At 40.9% G+C, this 12,988-nt stretch overlaps 1 protein-coding gene across 14 annotated transcripts in view; it reads right to left on the minus strand.

The window, feature by feature from the left end:
• The window catches only part of camk2d2 (calcium/calmodulin-dependent protein kinase (CaM kinase) II delta 2), a 48,803-nt gene that overhangs the window by 5,477 nt on the left and 30,338 nt on the right, over nt 1-12,988 (minus strand). For 5 of the 14 annotated variants that reach the window (XM_054778316.1, XM_054778314.1, XM_054778315.1 and 2 more), the window contains exons 10-16: nt 8,114-8,236; nt 7,940-8,023; nt 7,690-7,732; nt 6,145-6,185; nt 4,073-4,132; nt 1,196-1,240; nt 29-77 (exon numbers count right to left, since the gene is read on the minus strand). In XM_054778316.1, the coding sequence (XP_054634291.1) occupies nt 29-77; nt 1,196-1,240; nt 4,073-4,132; nt 6,145-6,185; nt 7,690-7,732; nt 7,940-8,023; nt 8,114-8,236 (445 nt within the window). The remainder of the gene's footprint in view (nt 1-28; nt 78-1,195; nt 1,241-4,072; nt 4,133-6,144; nt 6,186-7,689; nt 7,733-7,939; nt 8,024-8,113; nt 8,237-12,988) is intronic. The other 9 variants (XM_054778317.1, XM_054778311.1, XM_054778318.1 and 6 more) reach the window with 3 other exon arrangements.

Raw genomic sequence — 12,988 nt, forward strand, 5'->3', positions numbered from 1 at the left:
GGTGAGAAGCAGTGACAACTTGTCCTACCTTTAACATCCTCATCTTCGATGGTGGTGTTGGCACTCTCAATGGATTCCTTAACAATAAACAGGAAGTGTTAGCTATAACTATAAAATGATCTTCGGTCAGGGCTGAAATGAAAAAAATACCTTTTAAATATATATAATTGAAGACCTATAGGATATTTCCTCATGTCGTGGCTGGGGCTTTTTATTGACTCAACCGCAGAGAGGACCAGGCATTTATTAGGAGGGACACCTTTATTTGTAAACTAAATAAATAAATAATATGGAACAATATTGTATAGAATTTTTGTATTTTCCCAAGGTACAATTTGTGTGAACAATAGCGTCTTTGAGCTGACTTAATTGCTAGAGATGGGCGATACTGGCTTCCTTACGATAACCGATAATGTTCAGCACTTCATTACCGATACCAATTTTGCTAGAAGCTCGTCCCTCAAACAAATGTCGTGTAACGAAGACATTATTCTCCTTTTACTGTGATGCCATTGAATGCATTTCACAAATAAACACATTTTGTCTCAACAAAATCGTCATAAAAATAATCAGAACCAAGAGTCAACCATTATGACATGTCTTCCTACTATCAACAGCAATGATACAATTTCTATGTGGCACAAACATCCGTACGTGAACAAAAGTAAAGAGCAAAGTATGAAATACAATCAGTGAAATTACAAAGTAATTATACTTGTAGCTTTGATATTTTTTTTTCTCTTCGTATCTTCGTATCATAGCGCTGCGTGTGACTCGGAGTGATACTTCCTGTGTGCCATTAGATTAGAAGCGTTGAAGGAAGAAACTCCACTGCGCCCTCACATAAATAGTGCTTTACGGTCATTACAAAATGCATATTTATAATCCAAAGCAAAACTTGAAAATAATTCCAGACCGTGGACATAATAAACTGGCAAGCTTTATTGCTTTGTGGAACACGGTGCAGAAGGATGAGGTGTCACTTGCGCGCCGATACTGATATGATCCAATATCTAATTTTTATGCCAAAATTTGCCGATAATATCAGGCGGCCGATATGATCGGACATCCCTAGTAATTGCATCACATTCCCTGAGTGGAAAAAGGAGAGATGGGTATGTAGAGTGTGGGCCACAATTAGAGGAAATACCTGTACGATATCTGTGTTTTGAAATTGAAAAATGGCCAAAAATACCTTGTTTCCATCCACAGGGTTGTGGATCACAGTCGTCTGTGGTTCCTTATGAAGAACATGCAAAACCACATGAGTAAAGTATAATCATCATAATGATAAATACAGTATGTGGATAAATCTACCTATATATATCGATATATGTATCTATCTGATGTCTTGTCTTTTGTAGAATCCCTCCCACTAGTCAGTTCTGTCTTTCAAGTCACTCACTCAGATTACACTAGATTATGACATCATTGTGTGTGTGCGCGCCTTTAAAACACACACAGTGAGGACAGAATAGAGAGCAAGAAAGAGATGACCCGTGTTCATGCGTAATCAACTGTCTAGCAAATGGCAGCACACTAAGTCTTTGACGTCATGCAGAGCATCGCACTGCGGTCACACTAAGCCAAGGAGCGCACATCCTCACACGGCAGCTGCACACGAACACGGCAGCAATCAGCGAACATGCCTTGTCGTCACTAATCACATGCTATATTGACAATGACCTAGAATTAGTACATGCATGGTGTAGGTACATGAGAGTGAAAGGGAGGATAGGGAAGGCATTCTCTCAGGACAGAGGGAGGTGCTTTTGAGGTAGAGGCTGCCTCTTACTGCAGATTTATTTATGTATTGAATCCATGGTGGCCACCATGCACATTCATTCAGATTAATGCATTCAAATCAGTTGCACACATTCTATTTACTTTTGCTACAGCAGTAGCGCACTGGAGCCATAAAAGCTATAATTCATTCAGGGATAGCCCAAAAAGTGAGCTACACATTTTTACCCCATGTTATGATGCAGCATATTTATACTGGCCCACGTCAACATAGACTTACTTGCACGTTCGAATGAGATCCAATACAAGTGTATCAAAAATTCTGCCTTTACAGGCATAAGACTGCTGACGTTTTCTTCTTTCTTAAAAGTTTCTGTGTTGGACAGTATTGGATGATTAGATATGTTTGTTGTGCTGCTGTGTATTGTAAGGTATTTCATGGGGCTGTCATGATTCTGATTTTTAATCAAATTAATCACAGTTTTCAAAATAATTAATCATGATTAATCACCATTTGCAACTATGTGTGAAATATGCCAATTTTTACTGTATTTTATGAACAGAATTAAATGTATGTATTAACAGCTCCAAATGAACTGAACATTTTAAATCAAGCTAAAACATCCAATAGTTTCTTTAATAGTAGCAGAACATTTGAATCACACATTAACCGTGTTATTATGAGCAATGTGGGGTTGCGTTTAAAGACGCCACGTAATTTTAAGTTGAGTCAGGAGTTGGCGGAAGTGCGTCAGGCAGAGATGCCGTGCATGTGGTCCCACCTGTGCTCACAACTTTTCTGGGACTTACAAAGTTACTTAAATGTAGGAAATTGTACTTTCGCAGTAAGACTTACGTTAGTGAGTGACAAAAATATCCATATTGTTTTCCTTAGTCTTTCTGTTTATTTAGACCACACATACACGCATAATAAAAATGTTCTCGTGATGTTCAGAGTGTTCAGAATGTACACTCATGGTCGTCTAGTGACAATGAGGTCGTTCCAAGGCTGAATGGACACGAGACGTGTTTGTGAGTTGGAGATACGTACACTATACTGTGTTGGAATTACACAGAATAAAGTTATAAAAGAGCGCCACACTATGTGTGGCTGTGGGGCTTCTACACTGTGCCTCCGTCTACTTGCCATGATGCGCATAAGTTAATTACACTAAAAATATCTAAGTAATGAATTAAATAAATTTGTTACCACCGTTCATGCACGATTTTTGACCCTAGTATTTTTATATATTGATATGGACCTGTGTGTCTGCAATAAAAGTTTATTATTATTATTATTATTATTATTATGAGAAAAAGGTTAGAATAATGTAAGCATAACGTCATAATGTTATGAGATTAAAGTTATAATATTCTAAGTATAAAGACCTGTGTTAAGATGCGAACTGATGGGGATCTTGTCAAGTTTCAACAATGAAATAGTTTTAGCAGGTGAACACCATAATCACTATATATAGTTGTGTAATGTGTATTTATTAGGGAGGAGTAAATTAAATTAATAAAGTTTCAATCAGATTAATCACAGTTTTCAAATTAATTCATCCTGATTAATCACAATTTGCGCCTGCCCATTTTTACTGTATTTTATGAACAGAAAAATAAATGACAGTACAGGATTATATACAGTATATTTATATGTTTTAACATCAAATGAACTGAAAATTTAAATCAAGCTAAAAAAAAAATACCACGTCTGAAAGCCTATTTTCCTAACACTAGTCTCTTTAATAGTAGCTGAACATCTGAATCTCACTAGCTGTGTTCAAATACACCACACAAGTTCAGTTAAATTCACATGATTTCAGTGTATTTTCTGGGATTTCTGAGCATTAAGCAGCGTTAAAAATGTCAATGCAATTAATTCATGCTGGTACTGTTGTCAATGTGTTATTTTTGAGAGCCCTGGTATTTATGTCTATTATGCACTGTATGTTATTATACGGTATAATAATACCCTTTCACAATATTACCAAAATATTAGTTGTAAACACACTACTAAACATATGTCAAATTGATACCTCATTCAAACCTTCATTAACTTTGTAAAGAGACACAGCTCTTGTATCGACTCTCATTAGAGTGTGCAGGTGTACCTAATGAAGTGGCCCATACGTGTCTTATTAAGTGAAATGGTCACAGAAAGCCTGAGATCCAACACAAAAAAATGAAGTGAGACAAAAGATGAGCCTTAACCTCATCCACACCGAGGTAATGAAAACGGTGGTGGGGAGCAGAGGGGTGAGTAGGATGGTTGGTGGGATGCAGAGCTTTGTTGGATGAAGGTGTGGGTGTAGGTGAGTGTGTATACCAGTGCAGGGGCAGGGCCAGTGTCTTTAGGACTGGTCACTGTGTTTGCTTTGTTGTTGACCTGCAAGGGGGGCAGTGTAGAGGGGATATGACACATACACACAAACACACACACGTGCATACACTCACACATTTGTACACCACCTGAGCACAAGCCAAAGTGATCATCCTAACTTTTCAATCACCTTCAATGTTTTATCATATGATCCTTCATCTGCTTCTAAACTATAATACAAGTAAATTGTAGCTACAGTTGAAAAAATAGGCATGGAAAATATGCACGAAAACCTGCAGTTCCAATTGTGCGTTACTTTACATTTATCTCCTGAGACTTCAGCATGTGTTTGTGTTTTTTTATGCCACTAAAAAGGCGTACTTGTGATGGCAATCATAGAAGTTGACAATGATAATAAAAGTGTCTTTTTACATGTGTATCACACGTCATCAAATGCTGAGGGTCACATTTTACTGTGTTATGTCTCATTGGTCACAGCAGTTAACTTGTTTTTAGACTTGTATGACAGTTAAGAATGTTAAAATGTTATTTCCAACATTGCCCGTACAAAAATACTGTCAAAATGACGTACAGTAACAGAAAATATTATGTTTGACTTAGAGGTTCTACAATACTACTTTAAATTATGAGATTTTTGCAGGTTGAACAAAAAATGGTTTCCTCGGTGGAGCCATCGCTATCACCGAAAGACAAATTTCTTACTACAGTGGAACCTCGGTTTTTGTCATTAAAACAAAAACTGAAACATACGAAAACCACATGCATTTTGTGTGCAGAGGCTAACATCCCATTCGGAATGTTTGCGAAGCTACATCCGTTTCTGAAACACAGGGCAAAATCGTCCAATTATGTATTGTATCAATAACCATAAGGATTTTTGCATTTAATTATCGGACAATTTATTCACTGCTACAAAATGGACACACATGATGGTGGTAAAATAAGTAAAAGGTAAAAAATGGAATTGTAAAAAAATTTGTCGGAAAAAATGGAATTCGGGAAAAACTTGATTTCAAAGGGCCCTGCGGAAGGGCCACGCAGATGCTGTTTCACTCTAGTCCATTACAAACTTAACTTTAAAGAGTGGATTAAACAGAGTAACACAGGCCCACCTTACTATCTGTTATGGGTCTCGCTTAAACCATTCCCCCTGCAACCTGTGTTAACTCAGAAACCTTACATTACAATCCTGCCATTCCTTCATACTTTGTATTGAGTTCTTTTGTGAATTCAATAATCGTCATCACTTCTTTATCAAGGTTGTGGCACTTGCAATTTTTTTTGCAGCTTTTAACTTTGAACGTCTCATCTGCGCACAGCACAGTGCTTCAAAGGAGGAAGAAAGAAGACAGACACGGAGTTGTTCAATCATTCGTTCTGTGTGCGCACTATAAACAAACCCACACACACATAATAAAGATGATTAAAGGATTCCCTGGCTGGAATCTGTCTATAGTGGCTCAGTTCTAAAAGAACCACTATCCGTTCTTCACAGAGACCAAGTCACCAATGTGCGGATGCTTTGTTTGGGCTCTGGACTATTTTGTGTACAACAACCGAGGGATATTTATTTTTGTTGAACGCCGAATCCTACAAAAACCGAGGTGTACAAAAACTGAGGTTCCACTGTGTATGTAATCTATATTTGTCATTAGGTAGAAAATACAGGCAGTGCATCCATTGCTGGAAGTCATATTTACGTTATCCTTCTTCCACTACTGTATGAAGATTTGTTTGAGTTTACAGAAATGGGATGAGGTCACATGGATGAGGGATTAACTCCCATCGGAATGGACATTGCAGTGTGATAATATTGTCAGCCAGAGTGCGACCTGGGGCAGAAAACAAGGATGATTGTACAAGAAATGTACCTCAGTCAATGTTGCCTGCGGTACAACTGTTTGAGATCAAGCAAATAAATAACCACCATTGCCCGGCGCCTGACGTGACTGTCCCTGAATGATGATGTTGCTAAGTGCACAATGCATAAGAAGTATCTTTAATGCTTCTCAGACACCTATCGTTCCATTTCGCTTTGAGATCACTTAGCGACTCACCTTAACGCCATCGGGCTTCTTGTTCAGCAAACTCTTGGCTGCTGTGGATGAAAAGAGAGGAAAATAACTTCAGCACAACGCTCTAAATATGTGGAGCATGGGGCTTTCGCTAACATGCAGGAAACGTATCAGTACAGTGCACTTAGGTGCCAAATGAACTGCAAGATATCAAATGCAAAGCGGCATATGCCTCGGATGGCATCATCATTTCCACAAGGTTATTTTTCCTTTAGGTATTAACTCACATGGGTGCATGATGGACTGGGTGTATTTAGCAAGTGATGAGAGGGAAATCTCATCTATATTCAAACTCCCGCCAGATTCTTAAGTTAGTGATATGCACTCACATTAGCATGCTCTTATCCTCTATGCATGACATTTCTCACACAGCTGGAAGAGCCTCTTAAACTGCATGCTACATATCCTGCTATAAATGTCCTCTTGATCATGTATTGGGACTTTTGCAAGCGTGCAGTGCTATAACCCACCAAACATGTTATCTCCATGCATATGTGATTGCCTATTAGGACAAATGAAATATAACAAATTAAAGGCTGTGCCCATTCCTGCCAACTTCCCCAAAAATTCTTACCTCATATTGATACCACAATCCAAACAAAAGGAAAGAAATTTGAAAAAAAAAAAAAAAAAAAAAGGAAGAAAATGATGAATAAAAGGTGACACAAATGCTCTAAAACACTGTACCGTAGACTAAAGACAAAGAATGCAAGTAAAAGCCTAGGAAGATACACTTATTAGGCAAAGAAAAGGTTAAAAAAGTAATGTCAGACATGACAGAGTAGAGCTCAAGGAGAGATGATAAAGACAAATGAATGTTTACGAACGTCATCTTTGTGCCAAGAGAAACTTTATATCATGGATAAACAGATCGAAGGCATTGAAAATCAGACTGCTTTCAGCTTAAATGGATTCAGCTTGTATCAGCTTTTCATGACATAACAATTAATCAAACGTTAGTACGAATATTTTGAAAGATCATATATTTTTCTTCTGTTTCTTTGCTTGCTCCCGCGCCCGCTATGTCTGTAAAGTGCAATTGACTTTAAAAAGTAGCAATAACAACAAAATAAACTTAGTTAATCAGATATTGGACATTCATACACAACTAAACATTTGAAGAAAGAATTACAGTAAATTAGCATTTGTACACTTCAACAAAGGACAAATTATGTGTTTCATTATATACAATTTACATGGTAGCCAACATTTGTTGAATCACCAATATTGAAGTTGGGTAATGTCAAGGAAATGGATGTGACAAAACTAGGGTGAAAAGCTAAAGAAACGAATCTAATAAATGTACAGTACATGCTAACTGCTAACAAAACAGTCTGCACTAAAGCGAGCTAGCTAACATAAGACGAGAGGTGTCCTAGCAGGTCCACAGGTGTTATAGATTAAGCGATCCTTAAAATGAGTAATTTTACCACTTAAATAATTTTGAAGGTGACATTTTAACATTGTTCCTTGGAAGTCTTAGGTTATCTTAGTTTAGATAATATCGACACATCGAGAGAGACATACCTGAGAAGTTTCTTGTGACCAGTAAAGTGGTCAATATGGCCCCCTGCAGTGACAGGAAAGGAAAGGAGGACAAGGAGGAGCAGGCAGACAGAGGAGGATTGATTAGAAGTTTCTAGCAAGAAAAAGCCCACTTTGAGTCGTTACTTTTATTTTAAGTCAGAAAGGCAAAGTCAAAAAGATAAATGTCAAAGATGGCTGGAGGGATTGTTGTTGCAGAAATAAAAAGATAATGTCTTGCCAGACATCTCACCTTGAGTTTTCTCCTGGCATTGAATTTCTTCAGGCACTCTACAGTCTCCTGCCTGTGCATCATGGAAGCTACAGTGGACCGTTGCTACGCAAGGAAGAAAGCGGGAGGATTTTGAAGATTAGGTGGGAAGGAAAATGTACGAATATTCGTATACTTTGAGGGTGTGACACTTACGCAGATCCATGGGTGTTTGAGGGCCTCTGCGGCAGTGATGCGTTTACTGGGATTGATGGTCAGCATCTTGTTGATCAGATCTTTGGCCTCGGGAGTTACGGTATCCCACTCGGGGGATGGGAACTGTCAAACAATAAAATTATAAGAGTGATTCAGGCATTGGTAGACACCAACATTCTCAATACAGTCGTCACTCGTTTATGGCAGTTAATTGGTTCCAGGCTCAACCGCGATAAGTGAATTTCCACAAAGAAGGATTCAATATTAATAAACTGAATATTTTCATAATTATGTCATAGAAAACCTGTTTACGATCTTCTAAATAAAGTCTTTACACTCCTATTATTCTTTGTTAACACCACATTGCTCAACTGTAATGCGCAGGCTAAGGGATCACTGCAGGGACACAAGAGACGGCCATAGCTTCAACCATTAGCAAGCTGCCGAGCTAACTAGTTAGCCCCCAAACTATTTATTGTATTATGAACTTAAGAAAAGGCTTAAAACCGAGTTGGCAAGAAGGATGAAAGTAGGCACAAATTTACCACTTCCACATGAAATGGGAGAACATCTTTTTCACTCTATCATGTCGGACATGCCATGGCTGATTGCATGCAGTGTGACAGTAATCTAATGTCATTTCTCAATAATGGAACATTACTGATGCCTAGTGGCCAGAATACTAAATATACCTTTGTCTTTCAATATTTTTGACCAACCATGAAACAGCGATCATTTATCAATCAATATATTTTTGAAAAACCACAATCCAGCGACAGAGTGATAATTGAACAAGGGATGACTGTATATCTTTTAATAATAATGGATAGTACTAAAGTAATGGTAAATGTGGAGGAACAGACAGATCAGAAAAGTCTTTGAAAATGCAGTACAAGGAACATAAATACTGTAATAATAGCCACTGCCTTCATTGACCTTAACTGCAAAGAGGACTGAAAGTTAATTGGAAGCAGGCAATAATTGACAGGTGTTCTTTTGTAAATGTGAAAACTCATTAAATATAACAAATTTGTATTTTACTTTAATAAACATTTCGAGTACATGAGAAAGTGAAAAAAACTTAGCTCTATTTGACTACATGGCCATTTATTAACAAGAATATTGCACAACACAATAGCAATAAAACTAATGTTTTAATAGCAGTACTGAAAGTGGATGAGTTTCACACCAATAGCTGAGTAGCACAATCAACATTTTAAAGCACATGCAGAGGTATATATGCTGGATGCTGAACACTCCTTATACTTGAAATGCATGAAATGCAGTTACTTGTAAGGTTCTGTGGAGCACAGCGAGATTGGATCCCAAGATGCAGAGTGGACAGAGGTCAGTGAAAGTAAGTCTTTAATGAGGTCCTCAAAAATACAAGAACAAAAAACTAGGAAAAGGGGCACAGCAAAAAAAAAAAAAGGCAAAGGGAAAAGGAGACACTAGTGGCCTGACACAGCTACTAGACATGTAACAGAGCGGGTACTAGCTGGATTGGATGGCACAAGGACAGGCCAAAAGCAGACTAGTAAAAAACGAAGATGAAGAGCTGGCACATGGCTTGGCTTCTCTAGCACAATGAATAGCCAAGTGCTAATTCAGTCCCAACAGGTGGGCCTAAGATGCTGATTAGGAACAGGTCCGGCACATCTCATAGCTCCGCCCCATAAGGGAGTCGCCAGAATTTAGACAAGAAACACAAAGTCAGTAAAAAGAAAAGCAAGGACAAAATAAATACAAAAAATACCAGAGCAACCAAACCATTGTCACGACGGAGCGTGACAGTACTCCCCCTCAATCAATGGATGCCACCAGGCAGACCTCCTGGCTTATTAGGGAACCTACAATAAAAATCGGATATGAGTTACTTGTCAAGTGGAAAGGGGTGGAAAGGGGCCGACTCAAGCCAGCTGCAGCCTGGTGCGAGAACTTGCTCCTGGCGCAGATGAAACAGGCAGCGACAAAGCTTTTAGTGTCAGCACGGAGGGTGAACCACTAGAAACGCTGACTGAGGAGGAAAGCAGTCCGCCTTGTCCCCGGAAGAAAGGTGATCTTAGAGGAGTGAGCCCACACCAGAACCTCCGAGCGAAGACGGGACAAACAGGCAGTCAGGAGGGCAGCCAGCAGGGGTGGGTGAATCCTTGGTGGCCTCTATGACAAGCCTCTCGACCTCCCATGTCATAATTTCTCTCCACAGTTGAAAGCCGTCGAGGGAAAAAGGCGCAGGGGTGAAGTTTCTGATCAGAGCTGGAGCGCTGGGCCTCGACCCCAGAGTCGGATGCATTCCACCTCAACGAAAAAGGGAGGGGTTAAGGCTGGGTTATACTTTCCGCTCGAACGAGCCACGTGGAAAAGAGCCGTGCAAAAATCCACTCGAGAGACCGTGTGTGACTTTAAACTCTGTGCGGCGTCTGCTCCCAAACTGCAGGGGGCAGTCTACCACGATACTAAACTAGAGCGGAAGAAGTTCGCCATTATTTACTTGACTTAAAACATGGCGACATTTGCGCGTCTACTTCTTGAAGAAGAGGAATTGTGTTGTACTTATTTGCTGCTGCGATAGAAAAGGAAGAGAATGTGGTCCACTCGTCCTTTGAATAGGAGTGCTGCAATTGCAGCTCGTCATGCTTCCCACCACAGGGACTTGTACCCCGGCAGGAGAATGTGCTTACAAAAGGCATGCTAAACATGGCAAAAGAAAATAAAAACCAAACAACTTGACTTAAAACACAACTTGTTTCAGTGTTTCTTTATGCTTAAACTACTGTGTGTTTTTTTCTACGTGTCTTTGTCCGCGTGGTAAGAAAGTTTTGGAGGTGCGCGAAGCAGGAATTTTCCGCATGAAAAGGGCCGCTCGAGGGGCAGAGGGTGCGAAAATGACGTCATCTGTCCGCACAGAGCAGCACGGACCTCGCGGATGCGGAAAGCATAAAACAGGCTTTAGGGTACCTTCAACGATGTGAGCTTATTCAGAGGTTCCGCCACCTTACTGAAGTTCCGTGTAAAATGTCGGTAAAAATTGGAACCTCTGCTTCCTTGAAATAAGAGTGGGCCAAGCAACCACTGCCTGGATCTTGGCAGGGTCAGGTCTAAGTTTACCCTTGTCCACAATAAGTCCCCAAAAAGACACGTAGGATGCATGAAACATTTATGGGGCGTAACAAATAGCCGATTCTCCAAGAGTCTTTGGAGTACCAGACGAATGTGCTGACAGTGTTGTGGAATGGAACTAGAAAAATTAAACAAACACAAAATGGCCAATCATGTCGTGGAGAATGTCATTAATGAGACAATGGAAGACCGAAGGGCATAACACAATACTCAAAATGCCCGAGTGGGGTGTGAAGGCCGTCTTCCACTCATCACCTTTACTGACGCGCACAAGGTGATAGGCGTTACGGAAATTGAGTTTCGGGAGAAGGGAAAGAGGATATTTATTTCTGACTGTAATTTTATTGAGTGCGTGGAAATCGATTCACAGGTGCAATGTGCCATCTTTCTTTTTGACAAAGAAAAAAACAGCTGCGAAAGGAGAAGAAGAGGGACGGATGTGGCCGGTGGCAAGGGAGGTGGAAATGTAATCCTCAAGCGCACGTTGTTCAGGTTGAAAAATATTGTAAAGCCGTGAAGAGGGAAGTGGCGACCTAGCCAACAAATTTATGACGCAGTTATAAGGACGGTGAGGAGGAAGGATCGTGGTCCGGTTTTACAAAAAACATCCCTAATGAAATGATACTCCACCGGAACAGATGACATGTCAGGAGAAGAGACTGGGGGTGGACCAACAGGAATAACAGGACGCGAGGCTGCGCGAAGACAGTGACTGTGGCAAAATGTACACCAATTACAAAAAGTTAAAGCCTTCCCATTGATGATGTGACCGTGCCGTTGAAGCCAGGGAAAACCAAGTAGGAAGGGTGCCGCGCAAGATGGCATAAAAAAAAATTAACAACGTTGTGATGGTTACCCGAAAGGAGCACTGAGACAGCACGAGTTTTAATGAGTAATACTAGCCAGGTGGCACCCAACGAGGGAGCAGACATTCCAAAATGCAATCAAGCTCAACAGTAGGAATATTAACACAATTAACTAACTCACAGTAAATAAAGTTCTCATCCGCCCAGAGTCAATTAGAGTCTTAATGGGACAGGCTCCCCCAAACCAAGATAACGTGCCTTCCACCTAAAGTGGATCCACCAAAGCCGATGAAGCAGCGGAAAGCAGGCGTAGCAGAAGACAACATCTACTGGGGAATGTCTCCGGTGGAAGAAGAGCGCTGTCCAGTTGGGTCAGCAGGACAACAGGAAATCATGTGGGCAGCACTCCCACAGTACAGGCATAAAGGCGCAGACAACGGCTCCTCCCCGCTGAAGATAGGCGGCCCCCCAGATGCATGGGCACTGCGCCCCCGACGTCCTCCGCCGAAGATCTACAACTGGAGGAAGGGGGAAGGACAGGATCTGAGAGCTCCCCTACGGGTGGAAGGGGGAGCTGGCGTGCCGGTGGAAGAGGCTCCACACTCCGCTGTGTGCTGTGTTCCCACAAATGGTTGTAAAGATTAATCCTGAAGGCGTGGGCTGAGGCTTGCGCCCCATAACGCCTTTTCGTTCCAGCTGCTCTCTGCCGACAATATCCGGAAGGAGATGGAGTGGTCAGCCGCTGACAATTGCCCCTGCCGTAACACTAGGAGGAGGCCACCTGCCTCCCTCTCTCTCACCGGGTGGTCGAACACACTCCGGAGCTTAGCAATAAAAAGAGACAAACTGGAACAAAGTTCAGGCTTGACCTCGCACACTGCCATCGGCCAAATGGCGCTGCGGCCAGAGAGCAGGCTGAGCATGTACACCACTCTAACTGTGTCCGTGG

Source organism: Dunckerocampus dactyliophorus, chromosome 6 (assembly GCF_027744805.1).
Source record: "Dunckerocampus dactyliophorus isolate RoL2022-P2 chromosome 6, RoL_Ddac_1.1, whole genome shotgun sequence".
Taxonomy (NCBI): Eukaryota; Metazoa; Chordata; class Actinopteri; order Syngnathiformes; family Syngnathidae; genus Dunckerocampus; species Dunckerocampus dactyliophorus.